This window comes from Osmia lignaria, chromosome 1, assembly GCF_051020975.1.
Source record: "Osmia lignaria lignaria isolate PbOS001 chromosome 1, iyOsmLign1, whole genome shotgun sequence".
In the NCBI taxonomy this organism is placed as follows: domain Eukaryota; kingdom Metazoa; phylum Arthropoda; class Insecta; order Hymenoptera; family Megachilidae; genus Osmia; species Osmia lignaria.
In genome coordinates this window covers 11,205,314-11,232,327 of record NC_135032.1, presented here as the reverse complement: position 1 = coordinate 11,232,327, position 27,014 = coordinate 11,205,314, and the positions used below count along the sequence as shown (strand labels likewise).

The following is a 27,014-nucleotide window of genomic DNA, read 5'->3' as shown; positions in this document are numbered from 1 at the left end:
TTTAAGTGAAGCACCATTATTTAGTTATAAGTAATTCCCAAAACTGGTGGGACCATCAGGGCCCCTGGCGTCTGGAGTGGGGGCTCCACACGCCTTTGCACGGGGCCCAAGTAAGTACTTAGAAGCCGGCACCGGGTGCGACCCCCGGTTTCGGCTACACGCTAGACACCCTAGAAGGGCACCTATGTGCCAGGCGTGAAGGGCTCTGGAGTAATTAAGGTCCCAGAGCCCGTCTTTAGCGCCATTATCGGTCGCCGTGGGGTTTTAGTCAGTAAGAATCTGACACTCCCCCGCCGCCTTCCCCCAGGGGACGGTGGGGGGTCTTATGCAAGATTTCCCCACGTTAAAAAAAAAAAAAAAAAAAACTTTTAAGTAAACGGTAAGTAAATATTGTTGCGCAACGCCCTCTAACGGCAAAAATGCGAACTAAATTTTCGATGTTGAATCAGCGCCATCTGGTTTCAGAAAAAGGAACTAAACCATGCCCAAATTTTGGCCCTCTAGCGGGAAAAATGTGAACTAAATTTTCGATGTTGAATCAGCGCCACCTGGTTTCAGAAAAAGGAACTAAAGCTTGCCCCAATTTTGGCCCTCTAGCGGGAAAAATGTGAACTAAATTTTCGATGTTGAATCAGCGCCATCTGGTTTCAGAAAAAGGAACTAAAGCTTGCCCCAATTTTGGCCCTCTAGCGGGAAAAATGTGAACTAAATTTTCGATGTTGAATCAGCGCCATCTGGTTTCAGAAAAAGGAACTAAACCATGCACCAATTTTGGCCCTCTGGCGGCAAAAATGTGAACTAAATTTTCGAGGTCGAATCAGCGCCCTCTGGTGGCAAAAAAAGGAACTAAATTTGAATTCAAAAAATGAATGTTATGAGACTTTACTTACCTTTACTTACCTTTAATTGAACCAGGAGCCATCAATATATTTATTATAGTTATAAGCAGAGATGTAAGGGATGAACAGATGTAAAGGATGCAGGAATGTAAGGGATGAAGATATGTAAGGGATGCAGGGATGTAAGGGATGCAGGGATGTATGGGGTGCGGGAATGTAAGGGATGCAGGGATGTAAGGGATGCAGGGATGTATGGGGTGCAGGGATGTAAGGGATGCGGGGATGTAAGGGATGCAGGGATGTAAGGGATGCAGGGATGTAAGGGATGCAGAGATGTAAAGGGTGCAGGAATATAAAGAATTCCGGGATGTAAAGGATGCGGAGATGTAAGGAAGGCAATGATGTGAGGAATGCAGTGCTATAAGGATACAGGGATACAAGGGATGCAAAGATGCAATGATTCAGCATCAGCCCCTACGAGGCTCTTAAAACAAATGAAAAAATAAATATCTGCAAAGGGAGGCCTTGGTCCATGAAGAGAAGTGGGATAATAAATAGGTCTTTCTGGTATGGAGAAGTAATTACTGTGTTTTAAGTTTGATTTTCATGTATATCATATTTATAATTTATTTCTGCATTTATAAATAATTGAGAAAAGAAGTTAAGGATATTAAATATATAATTCAGAAATGAAATTGGGTAAATTAAATAATAATTCAATTGCTTCTTTAAAATGATTTATTTACTAAGGCGCATGAATTGAATAGAAATTTGTCAAACAATTATAATAATAATTACTCACTCTTGTGCTGCTTTTAAATGATTTCTGAAAAAAAAAATAGAATCTGAGGGAGTGAAAAATTGGGTCTTCTCAGATGTCAGTCTGTAGTGCAGTAAAAGAGGCTCTGGTAAAATAGGCACGATTGTTATACCGGCTGTGCTTTCTGCATGCAGACGTAATCTCATCTTGGGGTGTCAGGGACCCCATAAATCATACAAAGCATGTCCAGTAAGCAGCGCTACCTATGTGCGCCTCTGGAACTAACAGTAGCGCGCAAACTGCCAGAGGGAGAGGAGTTTGCTGCACATTTTTCCTGTTATAAATGATTTATAGTTATTTGAATAATTGTTCAATTGCTTAATTAATATTTAATTGTTCTAACATTTATTATTACTAAAATGGACAACGCTTCGGTGTCAAAGGTACTGTGCAACCTGTTGTTTCTTTTTACTTAACCTTAAAATATAAACGCGCGCTCCGAACATTATACTTACTATACTATAATGTAAGATTTTTTAATAATAAAGAAACCTTAATAAATCATGTATGATGAATTACTATTTAATAAAGTAATTTTAGTTATTAATATACAAGATATTTTTACGTATCTTTAATTAATTTTTGTTTAAAACTTATTTTTCTATATGAATTTTATTTCAAATTTTGTAACATAGTAGAGTAGAATGTTGATAATAAGAAATTAAGAATTTATCAAATAATTTATGTGTACTTGATAATTATATTTTACTGTAAGAAATAAAAATCTCCTGCAGAACTTTTTTCCTAATATTCCCCAATGGTTCTATTATTTTAAAACACATTTTTAGGGTGTTTTTGCACATAAAGGTAGTTACAAAATTGGTAAGAAACCTGCAAAATTTAAATCAGTAGATTATTTCAATGAACCATGGTACCTTGCTTATAATGAAACGTGGACTAGCACTCAAAAAGCTGCTGAAGACATAAGAATTAATATGTTCCATGAACTTTTGGCCAATTTAGAATCTTTTGTCTCTAAAGTTAAAGAAACTCCAATAGAACAGTTAGAAGATGGGATACAAACAGCTGTTGTATTAACAGGTGACAATAATATTTATTGAAATCATCATTTCTCATGATTTCATATTTTCTTGCATCATTCGAATGATTGCATTATAGGAGTTAATGTTCCTGATCATGAAACCATGTTTGAAAAGACAATCTCTAAATTAGAATCGATAATAAAACACACAGCAATTATATGGAGTAGAAATTCAGATGATATAAGAAATATTTTAGAGGAATCAATTTATCAATTGATAAGTAGTGAACAGGTGATGAATTATTTTATGAGCAATAATTGAGAAACTCAGGAACAATAAACATCATCAATTTATTTGTAGACTGAAGATGCATCAATTAAAAAGAATCAGTGTACCATGCGAGTATTACATTCTTGGTATCAGAAACACTGTGATCCAAATGATCCTCTCCTTATAATTATAACTGACTTTGAGAGTACTTCTCCAACAGTATTACATGACTTTATTTTAATACTCAGGTATCATAGATCATTTGTTTCTATCTATCTAGATATCACAGTTTCACTATTAATTGAATGCTTCTTACAGTTCATATGCAAGTACAATAAAATTTATTCTAATTTTTGGTGTTGCTACCACTATGCATGCCATTTACAGAGCTTTAACATATGATGCCTCATCAAAATTACACGTTCATGTGAGCAATAAATAAATTACAGAACTGTTAATATAAGAAGGTACACATCTTTCTCTTGAAACAATGATTGCTTTTTATTTAGATATTCAACATGCCAACTCAGTTGAATACCTTATCAGATGTATTAGAAAATATTATTTTCTGCACGGAAATACCCTTTAAATTGACTGGGCGCGCTTTTCAGTTATTAATAGATATGTTTTTGTTTTATGATTTGTCTGTAGAAAACTTCATTCAAAATTACAAGGTATTAGTTTCATTTATTTTTCGTTTCGTTTTGTTCGCGCTTAGAAATTTGTTTAATTAGAATCTCACTCTAGAATTGACGTTATTTTTTATTATTTATAGACGTGTATGATACAACATTTCTATGCAAACAATATAAATTCACTTTGTTGCAAACCACAGCAAATAAATAATAGAATATCCTCCTTAACTGACGAGGATATAGAAGATATCAAAAAGATACCTTCAATAGAAAAGTATATTCAACAATTGAAAGAGGACGAAAGAAATGGAATAGCTGTTGAAAACAAAAAATTCCAGGTAGACATCATTTCTTGCTCATCAAAATTAAAATTTCCAATGGAATACAATTAACTAATTAATTGTAGGAGATGCTAGTAAAATTATTAAATAAATTTCACAAGTACATGGATCAATTTCTAACAGTACTCAGGTGTCTGCATCATCTAATGGCAACATTGCCAAATTCTCCAATGGGCAAACAGGTAGAAGCTGAACAAAAATACTCTAAAGCTGTTCAAATTTCATGTAAAGGAAAATGAACAATTTTAAAACAATTATAGCTACGAGAATTCTATATGAAAGCAGTATACACGAAGGATCTGAGAGAATGTAGCGAATACAAAAATTGCTTGGACCTTCTGGGTTTCCTATCAAAGACAGAATTACTCTCGAAATTGAACTCCCTTGTCTCAATCATCGAGAAATCAAATAATTCATCTATGAGGAAGCTTAAAACCAGTCTCCAAGAACATATTTCGATTATTGAAGAAGCCAGTTTAGATGTTGGTGCAACCCCTGCAGATATCGTCTCTGCCACTGAGAAACTCACTCGAGTTCAATTAAAAACGGTGTGAAATAAAATTCATTATCTCAAAAATTGAATAAAGGAATCGTAGTATCTTCATTTTTAATTTCTAGAAATTGTTGAAAATGTCCCAGATGAAGACACGATCGCCATATAAAGAGGCACAGATAGACGTGATCAATTATTTGGATCAACAAGTATTCGCTGTTTACTTGATTAATCCTAATTGCATACCTGCTAATGAGATATTTTGCTTCAACGATGGCAATGCAGCGAAGCAGCACATTCGTGGGTCTTTGAGGGCTGCTATTCATAATGCTTTGAGCGATCCACAGCTGTACTTAAATGTGAGTGAAAAGAAAAATTTATTTATTATTACCTTTTTATTAAATTTTGCAGGAGAATTTGGCGAAGACCAGGGTGATTCTGAAGACTAACTTTGGTAGCCAGGGTACAGAAACCCTTAACTCTTCTTCAGCTATCTAAATTTATTCTGCCAGACCTACATCAACGTTTACAGATACCTATCGTCGGTTTTTCCTGGTCAGGAAAACAGTGTCTTGCGTGTCGAAGTTAATTGGAAATACATATTTTAGTGCGGTTGCTGCAAATTGGAGGACGACGATGCCATTGTGCCTACGATGCCTGACCTGAGTATAATTTACAAGCTGCACTTGGAATCCGGCACGCTGATGAATATGTACGACTGGCTGCAGGTAACAATCCGTTCGTGCTTGTGTTTACAGGTTAATCCTGGTTACACTTATGGTCACGCACCCGTTCATTCCTTCCTTCGCGCGATTTTAATCGGGATCGATTCACGCGAGCAGAACAGTGTAAATAGACCTCGTGAAATGGGGTTGAATTTATTTGCTTTTCCTTTGATCTATTCCTGAAATCGTTTTTCCACCTCCACCCTCTGTAACCCAATTACTTTTCTGATTAAAAAATGAAATGATACCAACTTTGATCTTCGAGTATGAATTAATTGGGGATGTTTAATTATTTGGAAAGAAGGGGAGGGGTTTGTAATTTGGAAGTTACAAGGGGGTACAGGTAAGGCAAATGAATGAATTTGTTTAAAGGTTAATTGTAATTAATTCTGTAATTAATTAGTATATGCAAATTACTAATTTCCAAATTAAGAAAAACACCTCCACAGGCATACGCGACTATAGTGGATCCGAACAACGAAGCGAAGAGAAACAAAGATAAAGAAGCCAAAATACGGTATCCTTTTAGCCACGTTTAAATTCCTCAATGGATATTCATATCCATATTTCGAAATAGAGGAAATCACCTTTCGGTGGGGGGTACCTTTCGTTTGAATAATTCACACGTGTAACTCAGCGAATTTTATCATAGCCAAAGATATCCTTAACGGAGATTTAGAGCTCGTTTCACTCAAGCAGTCGCCGAATTGGAGTTCCTCGGTTTCATCAAGAGTTCCCAAACGAAAACGGATCACGTGAAACGACTCACGTGAGGACCACCATTCGCTATTTTCATCGATCATAAGCTTCAAGTATTATCGTCTGCGAAGTGAAAATTTATCATGTCATATGTACCTTTTTTTTTTAATAAAACGTTTGAAAATATTGCCACTAAAGTTTCATGTTTTCCTTGAAATACCATCTTCTTTATAATGGCGTGCAGAAGTTTCGCAGCTATTTCTTGGCTACCTGTACCTATTGTTCGAAGGGGGAAGGTTTTGATGAAATTTAGATAACAGAGAATTACAGTCAAAGACAGAAGTAACGTTATTTAGGAGTGCAATTATAATAATTAGGAGCAATTGCGTTTTTTCTCTCTTGGGTTTAGTATCAGCAGGGAAATAAGTATCTGATAACACTTGTGTAGTTTCAACCCTTTTGATATTCGGTGAGGAAATGTTCACGATCTGCAGACACGAGATTTTAAATCAGTCCCATTTTATTTAAATTATTCTATTTTATTTATCGTTTACCGGAATTTCTTGTTAATTAGAGTTATGAAATTAACATTTTTTATTTTTGCTAAGTTCATAAATTTTTTTAAATCAAAAGAAAATGATACAGGTTACTGTAACATGCAATAAGTATATTTAACTAATGCCTGGCTATGGTTATCCTTAACAGGGATGAAATTAATAATTCCCTTTAAAACCATAATTATCGTTATCTTAAGCAGTGGAGCTCGGTGTAAAATATATTTCTCAAAATGGCCCATAAACTGGCTACATGAAAAACAACTGCGTACACGATTCAACGTGTACTATCTTCTGTACGTATTACACAGTGAAATGTTGCATGCAATAATCATCAGACGATATTTAGTGGTAGCCAGGTTATCACGTGCACTCGGATATCAACTGCGTGCATCAACGTAATGCACATTTTGCGGTCGATTCAGACCGATAATTTTACAACGCAACGAGGAGCCAATGGCAATTGTTCTCCAATAACAGATGCTTCCTCTATAATATCAATACCCTTACTTTACCCCAATTTTCCATGAGTTATGTCCACTTATAGGTACATACAGGGTGAATTGCTAGAAATTGCTATATAAAATCATTTTTTATTTATTTCACTACATACAGAGGAATATTGATAATTATTGATTAGTTGACTATGACTATAATTATAGAATTTTAATTATTTTATGAAAAAGAAATTTGATAATGAACTTGAAAAATTTGAAATTCATTAGAATTTGAATTATTAACTATAATTACAGCTATAGAATTAGAATTATTGAAAATGATCAATAATTATTGATACTTGTTAGAAATTCAGAGCTTTGAAATGTGATTCTTTCCTAATTTTTAAAATATTCTTCAACAACTTATTATTATAATTAAAAGAGCCTCTTGCAATACGAATTTAAAATTCATTTCGAAACTGTTCAACCAATTTCGATTCGCAGTGAAATAATATTCCCTTTGTTTCGGCTTGGAATATATAATCCGTACGGTTTTCAATCTTTCCTTTCGTAATCATGAAACCTCATTATCGACGTTTCCCGTGTGAAAACCACCACGCAACCAAGCAAACCGAATTCCATAGGCGACAGGTGTTTGATGCAGATAAACCGCGGAAGGGTAAATTTGTGAAGCAAGCAGAATTTAATTCGCTATTCAATCCACGGACACAAGGAACCATCTATCATACGCGTTCACGAAGATTTTGACACATTCCTTGCTGATCCGCCTGCCTTTGAATCATATGCGGGCCCTGAAAGCCTGCTTCGTGATATACCAGTATGATCGATGTTGAAGATTTCCGGCCAGCGTATCTGCTTCGCACCGCGAACACGCATTGTATCAATTCCCGTGCGATCTGGCTGAATTAATTTCCGGTTACCCGATCTGATTTTAATCGCGCAGCTTTTTTTTCTATCTTATCTCAGGATCCATAATTGTGTTTTTATCTGCTATCGAACGATATTCAACCCTTTCTAAACCTGAACATTTTCTATCATTTATTTTTATATTAAACTCAATTTTCGGTTTTCATTTTCATTAAAAATTATTTTACATTTCGATGTTAATAATCGATGGATAAGAATTTGGAAATACTGGAGGGAATATAATGTTAAACCGATGGCCTCGTTCAAGTTGGTCGGAAATCACCGCGAGAACCATTTCATCCCGTGGAATAATTTAACTTCCCAGGCGCATATTGATGACATATGTCGTGAATTTGCATACGGCTGTACCGACCATGATACGAATTTCAACGATCCAACAACGATCGTCCATGGAATATCGTTATCCTTCGGTGTTCCCTTTGTCTCCGGTTCCTTGGTCGTCTTTTTCAGAAAGGACGAATATCAATCGACCTTATATGGAAGGAACCAACGCAATTCCGTCAGTCACTTCAGGATGGAAAAAAAAAAAGAAAGGAACAGGGGGATGAAAAAAAAAGAGAGACTTCATTGAAAGCGGTTGTAGTAGCTCGTGCATTTTAACGTCGTCGACGGGACAGACTGGACGAGACGAACGAATATCGAAGAGAATTAATTGAATTCCCACGGCGGACTTTCTTTCGTCTGACGTGATGCGGACAAATTACGATTGGCCGTTTCGAAGCGAACTTCCGCTTCTATGAAGCGTGGATACAGAGAATTAGTAACGCTGGAACAACTCTTTCCATTCCTGGCTTTGATACGATTAAAAGGAGGACGAGCTGGGTCTTCACTGAAACGTTTGTCAGAATTGGAGCTGTGTTTCTTAAGGTTCGTTCACAATTTGGTGAAACAACTTAACTTGAAATCTTTTAAATTAAGGTGAGAAACTTTTTCTTTCCTCCATTTATTATTTATTTAAAAAATTCAGAATATATGTTTTAAGTCAAGTAATAGTTCAAAGAATTTCAATTTCATTTAAAATTTGAATGAAAGAATATTTTAAATAAAATAAAGTAAATCCACACTGATCAAATTATTAGATAAATAAAAAGATAAAATCTTAAAGATCAAACCTGCAGGATTATTCCTGTGTCCCTTCAAAATGCACCCTGATCCTTAAATTCCTCTCCGAAACACAAGTCAGAGTAGTTCGATCATGCAGAAAGTATTACAAAACGATTTCCTCGTTTTGTTGCTGATTCGATCTCCGTCCAGCTAGCCAATCGATCTCCTTAAGTTTCCAGGACCAAGTGGGCTATCCATTTGGAAGAAAAATCTATGAAAGGTTCACTTTTCGAACGGTTGCACCGAGGGGAATCAGTTTTCCGGCTCGAGACCGTCTAACCTCTCGTGCTGAATCGCACTGATCCTGATATCCTTTCGGCATCTTCCTTAACTTTGACCGTATCGATGAAGGGAATCTAGGCTAGACTGGTCAGGGTCGATTCTTTATTCTAGTCAGCGAACATCAACTCCACCTACTATCTTTTTCGAGCAAGGCAAATACCTTCGCCACGAATAGGCACGAATATCAAACCAACTTGTACATTATTAACGTTACGTGGTTAAACTGTGGCAAGCACGTTCGTACTTTTGACTAGCTCATTTTTTATCCAGCAAACAGAAATAAAAAATCGGAATTCCTGTGGTAAATGGTCAAGAAGAGATAGAATTTGAAAAAAGCTTAATTATTATATTGTAATAAATAGAATTTTGAATTTCTAATTTAAGAATGAAAATTGATACTTAATCAATAGCAAAAATTACAATATTAATTATTAATTACAATAAATAGAATTTCAACTTTGGAATTTAATCAAGAGTAATTTTCTTTCTAAATGAAAATTAATTAATATTCATTTTCTTTTTCTTTTGTTAATACAACTCTCGGATTCGTTATTTAGGTTCTTTTAAAAACATAGAGGGGTCAGATTTAATTTGCCGATGGGGCTATTCAATTCATTAACTTCCATGCCTGTGGAGAATATTTTTATTTGTCATGTGTAGTTTAAAATTAACGGCCCGTACGCTTGCGGGCTGATTTCGCGCGCAAATGAATGGCACCGGGGCCATTGCCGTGCACCGTGCAGAGGAGTAGGCAATTAGCAATTATAATTGCGCAACAACTAATTGGTAAACAGTAGTTATAACAACGTGCGTCCATCGATCAGCGGCTTGGAAACCGGTCGCTTGAAATAATTGTCAGTCCAACCAACTACACTCGAACGCTACTCGTTCGCTTGATCAATGATTTTAAAGCTAAATAGTTATGACGATTAATAAATATTTTTTGCCGAAAATTGGATAATTAGAATATTAGGTAATTAGGAAACTAAGAAATTAAAAAATTAGGCTATAAAGATTGTAAGACTGGAAAATTAAAAAGCTGGAAAGTGGAAAATTAGAAAATTGAGTAATGGGCGAAATGGAAATTCAGAAAAATTAGAAAATTAGGGATTGGACTATTAGAAAAATGGGGGCTGTATAGAAAATTGGGAAATTTAAAACTGGAAACTGGAGAATTAGAAAATTAGAAAATTGGAAAATTTAAAATCATTTAAAGGGTTAAAGCATCAAAGATTCCTTCACAAATGTCACCACCAAAACCAATTACTCCATTTCCACATATGTTTTTAATAATTCTGCACGTAACAAATATGCTGAACGTACGAAGCAGACCAAGAAGAAGCAACCTTAACGAGCAGCAGACATCAATTTATATTCACGATGTAACGCATCGAATCTATATTCCTCTCGACAGAATTTTCTACGACAACAGATTCACCGACACAACGATCAATACGTACGTCGTTTCCCTGTGGACAAGTATTTCAGCCTCACTTTCCTCGATATTTTCTCTCTAAAACGGCCTTTTTCCCCGTAAAGATAAAACGTGTATACCATAGAGAAGGAAACGATGGTGACCCAAGGATGCGCTTCAGGTGCGATGCGAAATTGATACGAAAATCTGTTGAGATTGATTTCCACGTCGTGGAACATATGATGACAGTCTGCTGGCAATCCCCGTGGACAATCCCAACTTACTTGGAACTGTCTCTGCAAGGACTACGCTCATGGTTCTTTCAATCCAGGATGGAAATAAGTCTGAAAATGAAAGGAGAATACCCGGACTATCCCATGGGAAATGTAACCATCTTGTTCCTCGTTTCATGAATCTCCGAGGCAGGTATTCTTCTGTGTGGCTAAGGTGGCGTTGTGAATGGAATTGTTTCAGGGAATACTAAATGGGATGACGCGTCTATTAAGATTGATTGCTATTACGATTCTATTATTTCCGAAATTTTATTGTCAGCTCCAGTAAAGAAATAAGCTGCTGATTAATTTTTATTATTCACAAAATATAATAGATATTAGTTCAAAAGAAATTAAATTGTGTTAAAAATATTTTTGTTTAATTTAGAGAATTATTACTCTATTTTAATTATATTTGGAATAAATCTTCAGTGGCAATTTAATTCCATTATTATAATTGAGAAATGGAAACAGTAGGGTACTAATAATTTAAAATAGCGAATTGCATTATATTATATTACAAAATTAATTTGTAACGTATTTAATAATCCATTTTACCTTGCTATTTCTACTGCGGTAACCAACATGTTAAGGATGAAGTGCAATATCTGGCTTTAGAACTTGTACTAGCAGAAGCCTAGAATCGATACGTTTAAGCTTCTACGAAGATCGATAGAGTTAGTGTACTGAAGCGTAATCAAACGGGAAATGTTAAGCTATTACAAGATACAAACATTACAACCTGAAATTGCGTGCAGCATATAGCACGTCTACAAAAACAGTTTGGTAAACTATTGAAATAGAGTATTAATTTACAACTGCATTTCCTAAATTAATAATTATCAGTATATTATACTATAGTACATTTTATATAATTTACTATAAATAATTTTTATTTAATTTTTGAGAAACATATTAAATTAGAGAGTAATTAACTCACATCTAAGCAATATTAATAAATAAAATGTATTACAGTTTTAAAATATTTTTTCTCTATTATTAATCACTTGCTTTATATTTTTTTTTTATTTTTACATCACTTTTATATTTTTTTTTTATTAGATCACTGCTTTTATAATATAATTATCTTTTATTTTTAGACCAGTTCCTACAAAATCATCAATGAACAAATTGAAAACAGCAAGCCCCATTAAACCTTCTTTAATTAGCGTCATCTTTAAAGAGGTATTTCGCCAGAATTGAGATTTAATTTGTTTTTCCCAGCATCGCAGCGGTGCGAGATTGAGGGAAGGGTGAAGGGAGGGCTGAGGGAAGAGCGAAGAAAGGAAAAACGGGAAGAAAAGTCGAGTTCCGAGTGGAGGTGAAATGATAAATTAAAGCTGAGCACACTAATGTTCCCCGCCGCAAAACAAGACGCCTCAAGCTGCAAAATTATGAAAGTTCCAAGACTAATTGTGAAACTTTCAGCGACGTTCAACGTTTCTGTAAACTCGCCGGCCCGGTTAGTATCCCCCGACTTTTTTCATCAAATCGAACAAACATTTTAATATTCATCTTGAAAAATTATTTCCGACCATGCTTCGAAAAATAGTTCTTCTTCCACTGAAAGTAATTAATGCCATCAGATTCTTTGCTACCATTCAAAATTTCTGGTAACATTTTTATTTTTACCAAACAATAGATGTTACTTTCCATCAGTATAACTTGGACCTTCTTTTGTGATGGGGTTTAGAATTATGGAAATTTGGAAATTTTAAAATTTTATCATTTTTAAACCCTGGAATTTTGTTATTCTGGAATCATAGAAATCTGAAATCTTAAAATTCTGAGCTGTAGAATATTTAAAATTTGGAAACCATGGAACTCTGGAATAATGCACTTTTATAAAATAATTTTCCCAAGACAACAAGTCCATTACACGCTCGAAATGGAATAGAATTTAAAATTCGCCTGAGTTTCATATACCACCAGAAGTGTCTGAACACCCGAGTATTCCTCAAAAACAGTCGGCTTTCCAGACGGCACCGTTTGTTATTTAATCAAAAGCGGAGATTGCAAAGTTCATCGTAAAGTCTCGTTTCATTCGCACGGTAACTCCGTCCAAGTTCTTTGTTTACTGCCTTACCACGGCTTCTTCAAGTAGTTCATAGAATTCCTTGTCAATAAGCGGTACGGGTCTCGCTTTTATCGAATCGTTCTAAGTTCCAACGAAAAATTGCCTCTGGCGGAATAATATTGCTTCAACCGTTTTATTTCATCGAACTTTGTGGTTCTATTTTCATTTATTTACGTGAATCGCTCCCTGGAGAAATTCAGAACCATTCAAGCGACGATCAGAGAATCATTACTTTAATTAATTAAAACGAAAATTAACAAAAAAATAATTTTCAAATTTAAACTTTTAATTTCCTATCTTCGCAATACTAATATTATTCAAAGTTTTAAAACAAGCAGAAAAATTTTAAATAAATAAGGGAATGAAGAAATTTATCGAGCCAAGTATTCAGAGGTAAAGCAGAAATGCATCCAGGTTGTTATTAAACGCTTGGAGGGACGGTAAATTTACCGGTTGGAAATCGAAGATAGAAAATGAGTGAAAGAGGCGACGAAGAGGAAGAGGAACTTTGGCTTGGAGAAGTAAGTTAACTGTTCCCGTTGGAAACTTAAGAACAGTATATAGGCGAGGGTGGACGAGACGGGAGGACTTTGGAGGACCTTTAACCAAGAAGGAGAAGCTGGTTACACGGTGCTCGAGGTAGCTGGAAACAAGCCGGTTAGGTCTGCGACACATCTTGTGGCCTCTTAGCCACGGGCCACGGCTAAACCTCTTGCTTGTGTGTTTGTCTTGTTACTGACTGGAGAATTTCAAACTCGTTCGACCGACGAAATCACGTCGTAATCGTAGCCAGTCTCTTGGAAAATCTTGTACTCATGACGGCGTGGTTAATTAAACGTGTTGTGCTGATAGAACACGTGGCGTGTATTTGAATATGCCAAGTACAATCTCGTTCATAAACCACCAGATATTTTAACAGTATAAAATAAATCTGAATTGTTATACAAAATAAGATCCATTTCACTAATTGAAATGATTTTCATATGAAAATTAATATCTTGATTAATTTTGTATAGGAGAGATATTAATTAAAATTTATGATATTTAATCAATCATTTGAAATATTTATAGGAACTTTTAAGAATTTTGTAAATAGATTATAAATAATTGAATGAGATTGACAGTCTTCATATGTGATTGAAACTAGTGAGTTTATGGACCAGAGTGTACATCTCCATATGCATGGACTGCTTATGGTGCATGTTGTCGTTTCAATGTTAAGATTAGGGTATCTGTGTACCTATGGACTCAATTTAATTTTAATAAATCTAAATTTTAACTAACTATCAATTTGCAAATAAGAAATAATTCTTTGAGATTTCATTTTATAATAATTTCTAAAGTTTAATACTTTGACAATAATTAACTTCTATTGTTTGGTAGTGTCCAAAAATGCCCCAAGTACCACAATTTTTATTACCACCACTCCATAAAATCCTAATATTAAGAAAGCTGTAATAATGTAATAACATAGAAAATTTTTCAAGAAACAGGATCAGAATGGAGCCAAAAATCCTCACAAGTTTAACCGTAAAATAAACTACCAGTAAATCTGGAAAGGTCTCTTGGTTCGATTTATCGTGATATCATCACACCATTATTATTTCCAAGCGAACAGACGATTTCTCTTTCACTCTGTCAGCTGTCACCGGGTCTTCTATTAACTCGTCAGGGAACTTTTTCAACCGATACTTTACATCGAACAACCGTGGCTTCCCCTTATTTCGTGACTGCATAGAAAGAACGTAACTCTTGTTACTTCTTCCCTTTACACGCATTTTACTTTCACCCGTGTACAGGGTGAGTCACTGAAGAGGGTTGCTATTCTCATCGATAAAAAGTAATGCTACCTTACCCCACGGACTATTATTTATGGCAGAGTTTTTCTAGAGCCATTTTACCTGCATTTTAACCGCGATTTTTAAGAGATTTTTTACACCATCGCCACGGGGTAGAATTGATGAAAGTATTTTAAAATGTTATACCTTGTTTCATTATTGAATTTGCTAACCCTTATATTTATAAAAGTTTATTAAAAAATGAAATAAATAAATTTAATTTAGTCTAATAATTTTAAAAGAAACAGTTCTTTTTCATTAAGAACATAGAATAATTTTTGTCAAATTATCTAAAATCAAGCTGATAAATTATTTTATCATAACATTTTTAAAATACTATTACACGACGATCTAGTACGGGCAAGTTGGTTTCACAAAATATGCGTTGAAACTTCGTTCACATTCCACGAGGGGGTATCCCCCCCTCGTTCGAGCATTCTTCTTCAAGCAAGAAAGTTTTTTCGCGTCTTAATCGAGCCGCGTTTCTCGTTACTCCAGCCACGAAGAGAATCCTCGAGTATTCCAAGTATTCGCCGTGTCGAAGGGTTGGTATCCATGCACGAAGCTGCCAGTCGGGATGGGAGGCTAAAAAGAGATCCGGCTTCTGAATGACGATTATCCGTCAGTGACTCGACTTGACTGCCGGCGACGAAGGTTACAAATACCCACGGGCACCCTTTCTTCGCGCCGAGGGCATAGTTCTTGTTTCAACCCTCCGCGCAGCCATTCATCGTGGATTAAACGCGAAGCAGACCTAATGAAAGTCGCCGCCTATTCCCCTTTGCGCATCCCTGTGATTAGCGACCGAGGGATGCTGGATTTTCCCTAACGCTAGATTTCGAACAATTCGCATTCGAGGGGTGGCATCGTTACGAGATTATGCGAATTGAAAAAATTATCATTTATTTTGAGTGCAGAATTGAATTTTATTGTTTTTTGTTCAGGGGTGTTTTATCGTGTACGCTTGATTAGTGGTTTATTTAGTCTGCCTGACTATGCGTTGATCTATTCTACTTGCTCAGATACATAAGAAGTACCATTTACTGTGAAGAAACTTGAAGAGAATTCCAAATCTAATTTTCATCGTTTTAATATTTAAACGTCATACTTTCCATGATCTAATTTTATATGAAATAAAATTATAATATTATTTAAGAATCCAAGATCTCTCCTTTTCCAACAAAATTCAATAGCCCTTGGAATATAATTTTCCAAAATAAATTAGTCCTAACTGTATCATCGCAAAGACAGTATTTGTTGCGTGAATAATTAATTTGCCTCGTAACAAGAGCTGCAACTCGTCAGGACGAAATTTTTCATCTAGCAACGAAATTGAACCGGGAATGAAATTTTTGTCGTTTACGGGGGTAACTCCAAAGACCCCGATAGACACTTCCCTTTCTCGCTCGAGGCATCTTAAACGCGCAAAGGAAGTTTCTTCATAAAACGGCAACGCCCTTCTTAATTCCTTGTTTCCTTCGTGCGCACAGTTTCTTCATAGCAATCGTGAAAACGCCTCGGGTTAAAAGGGAGTCGCCGGATATAGGAAATCGTCATCGTGAATCAGGATATGACTATGGAATTTCAAATATCTACTATCTGTCAAATGCTCGGTTTGTATCTTCATTTTATTATTCAATTTGAAAAAATGGATCTATAAATCTATTTCTATTACAGAAAGTCTAACGATCGGACCTCGTACAATTTCATTTTTAATTCATTCAGAAAATGTAACAAAGTTATGTCAGGATGGAATCTTAAATTTGCTTCAATAATAATTACAGATAATGGTGCGTGTCCTATCGATCCAGAACTAATCGATTCTTGACAATCAGACAAGACCCATGCTATTCTTCACGGTGGTTGACTACGATAGTAGTCGAACTAGGGGGTTCGAATAGAATCGAAACCGCACACGATTAAATTGTTCCTTGCTCGTGTTACCCGATTGTCTAAGGGATGCTCGTTTCATCCCTGTTCCTGTTTCTTCGTCTGAATTTGTAGGGAAATGTTCCTTCTGTTAGCACAGACAACTTGCTTTCACGACCATGGTGTAAAACAATCAATTGGTTCTGACAGAAATTAGTTGGAAAGATGCAAAGGTTTCGATTGGAGAATTTAATCATTGTAAAGGAAACTGATTTAATTTTCTTCTGATAAATTATTTCTATAAACCATTTCAACTTTCATAGAATTTTTAGATTTCGAAATTCGCAATTTGGAAGTTTTTAATTTTGCAATTTGGGAACTTTACAATTCAAAATTTAGAGTTCTGGTATTTTAGAATTTGAAATTCGACGATTTCAGAATTTGCAATTTCTTATAATTTTACAGAAACGTTCTAAAATTCACGATCACACTGATCGTGTAATAATTAACTAACCCCTTGATTGTTCGAATTAAGAGGTAGTGTTCGATGTCACCGGTCGATCGTTTCAGCTGTCGACGAGGCGTACAAGCGAGACGTTCGCAATAATTGATAAAGCAGCGAGGCAACGTCACAGATTCTGACGCATCCTGAACTACAATGAGGGATTAGTCGATTGCAGTAAATTACGATAATGCGCTACCAGTACTGCAACGCATGATTACAGACGTTGTACCGACGAAGGAAGAACGGCTTTAGGGAATGAACAGTTCCCTTGGGATTAATATTAATCGATACACTCGGTTCTACATTCAAGAAGCTTCGTATTGCTGAAGGAGGATGAAGAAAATATTCAAATGTCTCAATTTTTTTAAATTAATACTCTGACAATCAAATCCATTAAAGATTAAGTTATATTTGCTTTCTTTTTTTTCTTTAAGTATACTTGATTTAATATTCTATAATATGGATAAAATACTTATAATTTATTATTTAAACAATTTGGCTATTTCATAATTAGCTGTTAGTGTACTAATTGTAAATATATCCTCAAGTCTAGGATTTAATCTACAACCAAGTCTAACAGCGTTTCATACATAGATAAGTATACTGACATGTATGAATTGTACATTACATACACATGTACACAGAGACATATGTCCTGCCATGTTCGGCAAGATCAAAGAGCGATGTCCCTAAATTCGAAATTCGCGGGATTAATGCACTGATTAGACCAATACGTGGTTACAGACGGACAGGAAATGGGATAAGCGTGTCTGACACGTGGTGATTCTACTACTGTGAATGAATATCATCGTAGACGTGAATATAATACTCGTCATAGATATAATTCTAAAAAATTAATGAAAAATAATCTACCTAAATTATTTCTTATAATATGAATTTTAATAAATTTGATTTTGTCAAAATATGATATATTTTTTATTAATATTCTAAAGATGGTAAAATTTTAATTAAATTGATTTGAGTTCAATTATTTCATTAAAATAGTAATGTAATTTAAAACAAAATTAAAGAATAATTAAAAAAATTAAAAAATATCAAGCAGGTTTTTCGTAATTTAAATTTTTCTTTTCTTTAACTAACGAATACTGGAATTAAGTTTCTACCATGAAACGGGGCTGAAAGCCGTGTTAACATGAGTCCGTAAAGACTAATATTACTCTGCAACTTCTGTTCTAATAAAAGTCAACGTACTTACAAGGGTGTAAGTAAACTATAACACAAACAACAGCCCTCTCTGGGAGGGTATCTGGCGAGCTAGGCGAAAGCTTTTGTAATCAGAAACCCAAAAAGCATCAATTATGAGGAAGCATTAAGGAATCTGGAAACAAAGATATTGACTTGGTTTTAGGACGTCAAATTTTTGTTATCAAATTGGTGTTTTCTTTTAATTACTATAATGAAGAAAATTTTCTTTTTACTAGAGACCATTTTTATATAAAATTTAAAAATTCAATACCATAATTAAATCTTAAATCTTTCAGAAAAATTTTCAAAATATTTCATTTAATTTTTTTTATCTAAAATATGAAATTTCCTGCTCTCTCTAGTAAAAAGAAAGGCACAAAGTACTTACACATGTGATAGAGAACCAAATTCTTGGTAGATCCTATGTGCTTTTGGAAAGCTCTATTTGTAGGTGCGAAAACTGTCACATGGCGGTACGCGAGGGTGTTGTTTGCCACCTGACTCGCCTCCAGCAATTGATAGAACTGTAACAGAAAGACGAAAAATTGTTAGTATTATAGCATTTCAATATTCTACAGTAGAATCTCCTTTATATCAACAGGAAATTATTTACAAAGTTGTAATTAACAATTTCAATTAACATATACTATAAAATTATCAATGATTAGAGATAATTTTTATTTTTAAATTACACCATTTCCTCTGCAATCTAATATCTTATTTAAAATATTATTTTTAATACAAAAATAAATATTTACAAAATTCCAATTACTGTCTCTTATATAACAATAATGACTTTTCGTTGAAATACACCATAGTGAAAGGGTTAATTGTCACTTCACGTCCTGTGCAAATATTTTCACTCTTTATACGGTAACCGAATAAAAGGACATTTCAACGTACTCTGAACTTAAAGTGCCAGGATAATCCAACGAATTATGTTTCTCAATTGAAGAAAAGGACACACGACGTGTCCTGTCGCTTTTCAATGTTTTCCTATTTCGTACAGCAAAGAAACGACTCGTAATATCCTCTGCTTCGGGTTAATTGCGCATTGATAACTAACGAGCTTCCTTTGTGCGAACTGTCAGCGAGACGAAAGACCCCGGCAAATTTCATTCGACGCGCCGGATTAAACGCTTTTGCCCGCATGGAACGCGCACAGCTAACTCCCTATGCACAATCGTGCGTTTAATCCGTACCGACTTCGCTTACTTGTTTCGCGTATTAGTTCTCGCACGAGGATGCGTTTTCCTCTGACGGAAAATCGATGCTCGTTGTGCTTTTAACGCCGTGGAAAACTATCTCGTGACAGACCATCGAAATGATGTCTCGCGTTTGAGTAACATTTATCGTGTCAGATTGTTGTATATTAAAGATTTGACGACATAAAAATATAACAGAGTGATCTCTGTTCGTCATTACACATTTGAATATTTGATTTCTGTTTAAAATAATTAATTAGTTGATTATTTGATTTCTGTTCAAAATAGATAGATTTTAAAATTTATTTCATTCGAATTTTCTTTTGTCCTCTTTCGATCAAATTACCTTCACAAGTTCCATTCAAACAATACCGTATCCATTGAAACTGAAATTGAATTGGATGTATTGAACGAGCAGGTATAAATCACAAAATGCAGGTGAAATTTAATAAAATTGAAAGCGCAATCGTTGTTAATTTGTCGAACAACATGAAAATTTGAACGAATGTTGACGAGTTAACAAGCTCTTTCATCGCGTCACGGTAGTTGAATCTCTCGGGCAAGTAATTATTTTTCCCGTCCAATAAGTAACGTTCAATTGAATTTGTAGTTAAATCGATTGATGGGCAGCCAAGGCCGGACCGTCTATTAGCCAGTTTAATTAGCATGTCCCAGGGGTCCGGAAATAGGGCAGCCGTAACGACGTTCAACATCGTCATCGTACTTTTAGGTGCCCAAATGCACTTGTACATTTCCTTCAATCACTTAGGTAACGAAAGGCTAACAAATTTTTAACCCTCGGATGACGGACCATGAAGAGAATCCCACTTTTAATACAATAGATTTTTTTGTTCAATTATTAATGGGATTTTAAATTGGGATAACTGGGTTAACATTAAAAATAAGCTATTTTTGGCCATTTTGAAAATCAAATTTTTAATACCTGAAAATTAATAGTATAAAATTTCACAATAATAATTTTACTATTTTATTTTTTTCACACTGATAGCTTTAATTATTATTTTACTTGTCTGTCAAAGTATGAAATAAAAAAGAAATAGTGTGAATTTTAATTTAAATAATGTATTTCAAATGTAATATAATCATCATTGTTATGAAACCATACAAAAGTATTACTTCATGTAAGCATCAAAGACTTGGAAACTTTGAAGGTGTAGCGTTGTTAAGACTTTCGAGGGCTGAATTCATGAATATAATTAAACGGAACGGCTTTTTAAAGTTAATTACTTAGTCAAGACTTAGAAAGTTCTTTATTTTAACAATTCATGTCATTTTTATTAACCACATTTAAAATTAATCGTCACAGAGAAACATTACTGCCCACGAATAACAATATTCTGAAATTTATTATATAACTTGAAGGCGAACCAATCGCTATGGAATATGACGCCATATAGATCGACCGCATCCTAGTTCAGTTTCCACTAATTAATCAGAAATTTCCTGGTAATTCCGTGGACCAGGATTGCACAACTAATAAACCTCAGTCTGAATTCAAATTCTCAATTATCTCGTAGTGTATTAATTAACATGGATTTCTGTATATAAAGTCACTTGGTCACCAATAAATTTTTACAAACAAAGTTCACTCATTCAGAACAATAATTGTACATAATAACAATTTCAAAACATAAATGATTTTTAATTAGAATTTGGAATTTAAAAAATATTAATTTTGTAAAATTTTGCAATTATTTTGAAGTTAAGTAATTACAATAAAGGAACAACCTCTGCAACTATTTGAGAAGAGTTTTAATTTAAATTTAAATTCTACTTCAAAGTTCAAAAGGTATTACTTTGCAACATTAAACGATGAAGTAACAATTAAATTTGAAACATACTCAACTTAGAAAGTGTCTTCTTTCTTGTCTCGCAACAAGGATCAGTTCGATTGTGCCCTAGGGTTACGATGTTGAAGATCTAATTTATGAAAAATAACGACGAAACACGGTTGCATTCTCTTTTATCTTACCGTCCCTTCATTTTTACAAGCCACTTATCCTTTAACGAAGCCCTTAAGTAATGGAGACATGTCGTGACTTCGGGCAATTAATGCGACTTCATTCATTAGGGCGAGGAAGGGTTGAAAAGAGAAAGGGGTGAGCCAAAAATTGAGCCAGAAATGTGTGAGTTTAAGGAAAAAGGACTCGAGTCGTCCTGCTGGAAAACGAATACGTACGGTCAACGCCCGATCATTTACGCTAGCAACTACAGGATCCAACAAATCCCATCAAGCGAGATAAATTACCTCAAAATCTCTTCCCGATCCGCTTGAAGCTTCGGTAAACTCGCTGGGAACCGGGCAAAGCTTAGGACCCGAAATTGTGCCGCGAGGTTGTTTGCGGAATCGAGGTAATCCGAACTCGAAGGAGGAGAGACGCAGGACCAACAAGGACTAACTGGAAATTCGACCGAACAGGACAACGACCAACTTGGAATTTTTTCCTCCATCCTTATTTACAAACCTTTCGAAATCTTTAATTAAGTCTAGAAACCCTTTAAACTTGTTTCATTATTTTTTTGTAAAATACGTCTCTAATTTAAATATACAAAAACAATAATACAAAATCATTATTTTTTATTATAAATAATAAATATCATTACCAATATAATAAATTATATCAATCATATAATTTTTCATTGTTTTCAAATTTCATTTAAAAATAATACTCAATATTATTTATTAGAGCAATAATAAAAATGACAATAATGGTAATTCACCCCAATCCATATGGATGTGCCACGTACTTTTCCACACCCTGCCAAGATATATCAATGTCCCAGTGAATAAGTGCATCAAGATATCGAGATGTTGTTCACGTATTCAATATAAGTGCTTTCACCGGGTCCCAGCAGGCCCGTCTGAACGTCCTACACCCATTCCTACCACCCTTTGGGCAACGTTTCCAACAAACGTGCCGCAGACCAATTTACAATGGAGCCGGCTCAACGGCGCGTGCAATAACGCGGCGAATAATGCATCCCTGCATCGGATGGTGCATCGTGCGTCGCGTTGCAACGACATAGTCGACGTCGAACCGCAAACGGCTCGCGGTTCACGACGAATTCAACGATGCCGTTCGTTTAATATCGCGAAATCTAAAGTTCGTTGAAATACGGGGATGAGGAAAAAGAATTTTAAGCATCCCTCGCCGGGAGGGATGTTTGGTATGAAAGCTGTCTTCAATTACAGGAAGATAAGAGTGTTTAAATAGCTCCTTGTTGGAACATGAAACGAGTGAAATTGTAGTGAATCTTGACTTAAGTTGAATAAAGTTAATTATTGCGAAACGGTCCGACAGGTTTCAATCAAAGTAATTTTAGTTTAATGCTGTTAAACCATCCACGCGTGATATAGCGTTTGATAATATAATATGGAAATTAGTTAGGCGCGTGTTCCAGCTCCTTAAACCTTTGCCTGCCGGGCAATATTTCCAACAAACGCACACTTGAATGATTTACAATAGAATCAACGGGCCATACGATAACGTGGCAAATAATATATTTAAGTTGGGTTTTCGATATCAGAGGACAAACGATTTTTATTATCTTCTGAAGAAAGTAAGTTTAAACCATTTTTGAACTAAAATTAAAAAGAATTTATTTATTTTTAATTTGATATAAATCAAAATTGAATAATTCATAATATTGTATTTTTAAATAATTTCTCGGGGTCTTCAATGCAACTGAGTCAAACTATAATTTTAAAATAACAGGAAACTGAAATAATTTCCATTAGACAAAAATTACATTGAAATTTCAGGACATTTGCATGTCTCATTAAACTAATTACCCCTATCAGACACCCATCAAAAGTCACATTTAATAATCACACAAACAAGTTTAATCGTCTCCACATCGATAATAATTACGCTAAATTATCGCGTGTTTCTTATCTATCATTAGACAGTGTACGTCACGAACATTTACACGAGAGGGAGAGGAACGTGAAAAACACGACAATGAAAGAAAGTCGAGGTGATATACCAAAAGAAAATGAAGAGGAAGAGTTGGTAAAGGGTTGACCTGTGACTTTTTTCTGAACCTTTTACAACGAACCTTTATTTTCACAAGGCCGGAAATGAGACGTGTCCTCCACCCTCAGAGATCCCTATTTATTTTTTCATCGTCAGAGTTAATGCAGGAACGTGGCAAAGGAACTTACTGGATCCATCATAATGAAATACTGGCCATTTTCTTCCTTTGCACAGCTTAAATTGTGAAATGAAATAATGGAACAGTAATTGTTGGATTTTTTTTAGCAAACTTATAATTCAGTGATTTGTAAAATTGTTTGTGTTATTTTGGTAAATTATATTTTTAAATATTATTTTGGTAACCTTTTATTATTTGAGAATTTTTTCCCAATTAATCCTGATATTATCTAAGATTATTTTTTCAATTTAATTTCCTTACAAAGCTTCCAATAAATAAATCATCTTACGACTCGTAACACATTCATTGAACCGTTCCATTTTTTTTCGAAACGCATTAAAGATTGACTATTCAATATACACTTCGCTTAACATCGTGTCAAAGAACGTAACGAAGTTAGGTGACCCTAAGCGTTTGATCATCAACGTTGTTTCTCGTTCAACGATCTACGAACGACGAGGGGATGAAACGTTTTCGAGGTTGAACGAGGCAGAGATTCCACGCTCGATCTTTCGATTTTCGTCTATCAGAGCAACAACGATGCCTCTGATTTCCACGTTTCATAATCTCCGACGGACACCAGAGATAGACAGGAAATTCGTGTGACTCATCGCAGGAGCATCCCCTTCAAAACAACCAGAAGAAAATGAATTTCTGCCGGCTCGTCGCCAAAGAAACGACCCCTTAAACTCGACCCCACGATCATCACGGTTCCCTAGGATTCTTCGGGTCTCGCATGACATATCTCATGAATCCTTCCACCCTTAGATAGGAACCCTCCGACAGGGGCCACCCTTAAAATGAGAGATGATCAATCGACGATTCAAACCACGGCTGTGCCGCATGGATAATTCGAAAATGATTATCGGGGTGGTTAATAGTGTCCAGAATGAATTTATCTTGATTAAGAGTTAGTTTGGACAAATTGAATCATTTTAATGTAATTTGTAAGTTTCAAAATTAGAAACTAATAACTCTAAAAAGACCGAGGAGGGGGGCTCATCAAATCCCCCTTTATTGATTCAAAAATATGAATATATAAGAAGCTTTGTTTATCTAAAAGATTTCCAAAAAATTATTAATCCTCACTTGTGTGATTTTAATTTAGTAAAAATAATATTATAAAAAGAAGGGATTAAAAATGAATTATTACCTATGAGACTCGGTTTTTGAAGACTGAAATTCACACATTCCTTACTAAAAATTGCATGAACCATTTGCTACGTGCCCGGTATACATATCTAGCATCACAGATTAATTTACAATAAAGATGAAAAATATCTATGATACATGAAGTCTCTGGAGATCATTCAGAGGAATTTTGAACAGTGGTTATTCGACACGCGTACGAGTCCACAACATTAAATGTCATCCATGTCGAACGCGTGTTGCGAATCCGAATGCGGAAACGCTATTACGATTATTTCGGTAGGCTTCCTTCGCTTAACGGTCGCATTAGCAGCCTCCGGAAGCGTAGAAGCATTACCGGCATCGATATTCCGCGGCTTTAATGGTCATGCTGAATATTGATTACCAATTAGTGGCATAATCAACGCGATCCAAATAGTTAATGAACGGCGAGGTTAAGTGTCTGTCTGAAATTACTGAACCAGTACCAGTCTCCGGTAATTAACGGTTCTTGTTTCTTTTGAGATGTACAAACCCTAATTGCACGTCAAACCATCGAGCTTTTAAATAATCACTTATTTTTCAATAAATGAACAAATTTAAATTCCGGAAAAATGTTAAAATCTCCTAACTCTTAGATGGCGGACCATGGAGAGAGCCCTGAATTTTAAATAAAATCTAGTTCTTTTGCCATCAGGCATACGAATAACAAATCAATATTAAATTCATAAAAATATTTGACTTTAATAAAAATGGCTCCAAATTTTTGACCAAATATAAAAGATCATAATTTGAAATGAAAATAGGATATAATTGGAGATCGAACCCGTGGCCTATATTCAGCAATCTATGCTATCATCCTATCAAGGACGATCTGTTGTTCCCACGAGGAATTTCGCTCCTCGTTTATCTTCATTATCGACGTATCTGTCCTCCAGCATCGGGAGCGGTAACGCGTACGTTAAATACGCTCCTGCGGCTCGTATAAACATTTGAATATTTATGAAGGACGTATTTGCGAATATTCGTAGGTGTTTTTCGATCGCGTGATCGTTAACAGCAGAGCAAATCGATTGATCGGTGACTAAACCGATCGCGAAAGCGATTCGAACTTTCGTGAAAATTTTCTCTCCCTTTGGATTTTTTTTTATTTTTTATTTCACCTCGAACAATGCTTTTCCATTTACATTCGACGTTTACACGCACCATCGATGTTTCTATTTGCACAGCAAAGTTTCTTTTGTTTCTTCTCCGACTTTTTGACCCCTGCCCCCAATTTTCTGGTTTCGTTTGTCTATCTTTTTCGTTGATTTTTTGTCGAGGGGGAGGTTTCGATTCGAAAGAATTGCCATATTTGAGGATAAGATTAGGATTATCGTACAAAACATTTGAATTTCAATAGGAGGAATTCATCATTAGAAATTCCTTAGATTACTTAATTAGAAATAATGGTATTTGGTACTTGAAATGATAGATAGTAGAAATATTAGAAATACTGATGTTTGAAATAATGGAAATTAGATATAATGAAACATTAGAAAGATTCATATTTGAGATAATGAGTAATAGAAATAAGGAAACTAAATTATGGAAAATAAATGTAAAAAAGTATCATTATATCTAAAATTTTCAACAGCTCACACCCCCCAAAACTATACCACTGATTACGAATCGCCTACCTAGTCTCAGTTATTCATACGAGTTCCCTTTTTTCAAATTCTTCCCTCAGCTTGCCAATTTCCTGTGTCGTAACAACTGGCAACAGTCCAGACAATCCATCGCACGGAATTGAATGCATGAGAACGCGTCAAGAAGTTCCTGGAACCGATCTGCAAACGTTCTCGACGAAGTGCAGGGTAAATAAAGGTGTGCGTGAGGCTTTTCCATGGAAAAGTGGAGTCGAGTCGATCGTAAGCAATCGTTGGCCACAGAAGTTTTCCCCGATTGGAGAATAGTGAAAAGAAATCGACGGCTGGAAAACCGGTCTTTTCAACGAGGCCGGTTCAAATCGTTCGATAAATCAGAACCGACGAAGTTTTAATTGATCGAGACCGATCCGAAAGTGGTGGACACGTCTGTCCTTCTCTTGCTTTCGCAACCACCTCCGGTTTCCTTTCTAATTGGAGAAATGGATGGGTTACAGTAACTCCTTCGGTAAGTCTCTTCATCAAAGTTGTCGGTCGTTACGACTTTC

General features: G+C 35.1%; 2 protein-coding genes across 6 annotated transcripts in view; one reads left to right on the top strand and one right to left on the bottom strand.

Moving 5' to 3' along the window:
• Fas1 (fasciclin 1 Fas1 domain-containing) overlaps positions 1 to 27,014 on the bottom strand; it is a 215,207-nt gene that overhangs the window by 59,822 nt on the left and 128,371 nt on the right. For all 4 annotated transcript variants that reach the window (XM_034328174.2, XM_076688194.1, XM_076688167.1 and 1 more), the window contains exon 2: positions 18,700 to 18,835. In XM_034328174.2, coding sequence (XP_034184065.2) covers positions 18,700 to 18,835 — 136 coding nt within the window. The remainder of the gene's footprint in view (positions 1 to 18,699; positions 18,836 to 27,014) is intronic.
• Positions 1,555 to 6,232, top strand: Orc3 (origin recognition complex subunit 3). 2 transcript variants are annotated; one of them, XM_034328178.2, is made up of 13 exons: positions 1,555 to 2,042; positions 2,448 to 2,700; positions 2,779 to 2,933; positions 3,003 to 3,160; positions 3,231 to 3,339; positions 3,422 to 3,586; positions 3,688 to 3,885; positions 3,954 to 4,070; positions 4,149 to 4,436; positions 4,507 to 4,740; positions 4,990 to 5,109; positions 5,556 to 5,623; positions 5,786 to 6,232. In XM_034328178.2, the coding sequence occupies exons 1-13, from the start codon at positions 2,019 to 2,021 to the stop codon at positions 5,877 to 5,879; spliced, it is 1,983 nt and encodes a 660-aa protein (XP_034184069.2). In that variant the 5' UTR covers positions 1,555 to 2,018; the 3' UTR covers positions 5,880 to 6,232. The 2 variants fall into 2 exon arrangements, with proteins under 2 accessions (XP_034184069.2, XP_076544366.1); XM_076688251.1 differs by having other exon boundaries at positions 1,558 to 2,042; positions 2,623 to 2,700; positions 5,786 to 6,231.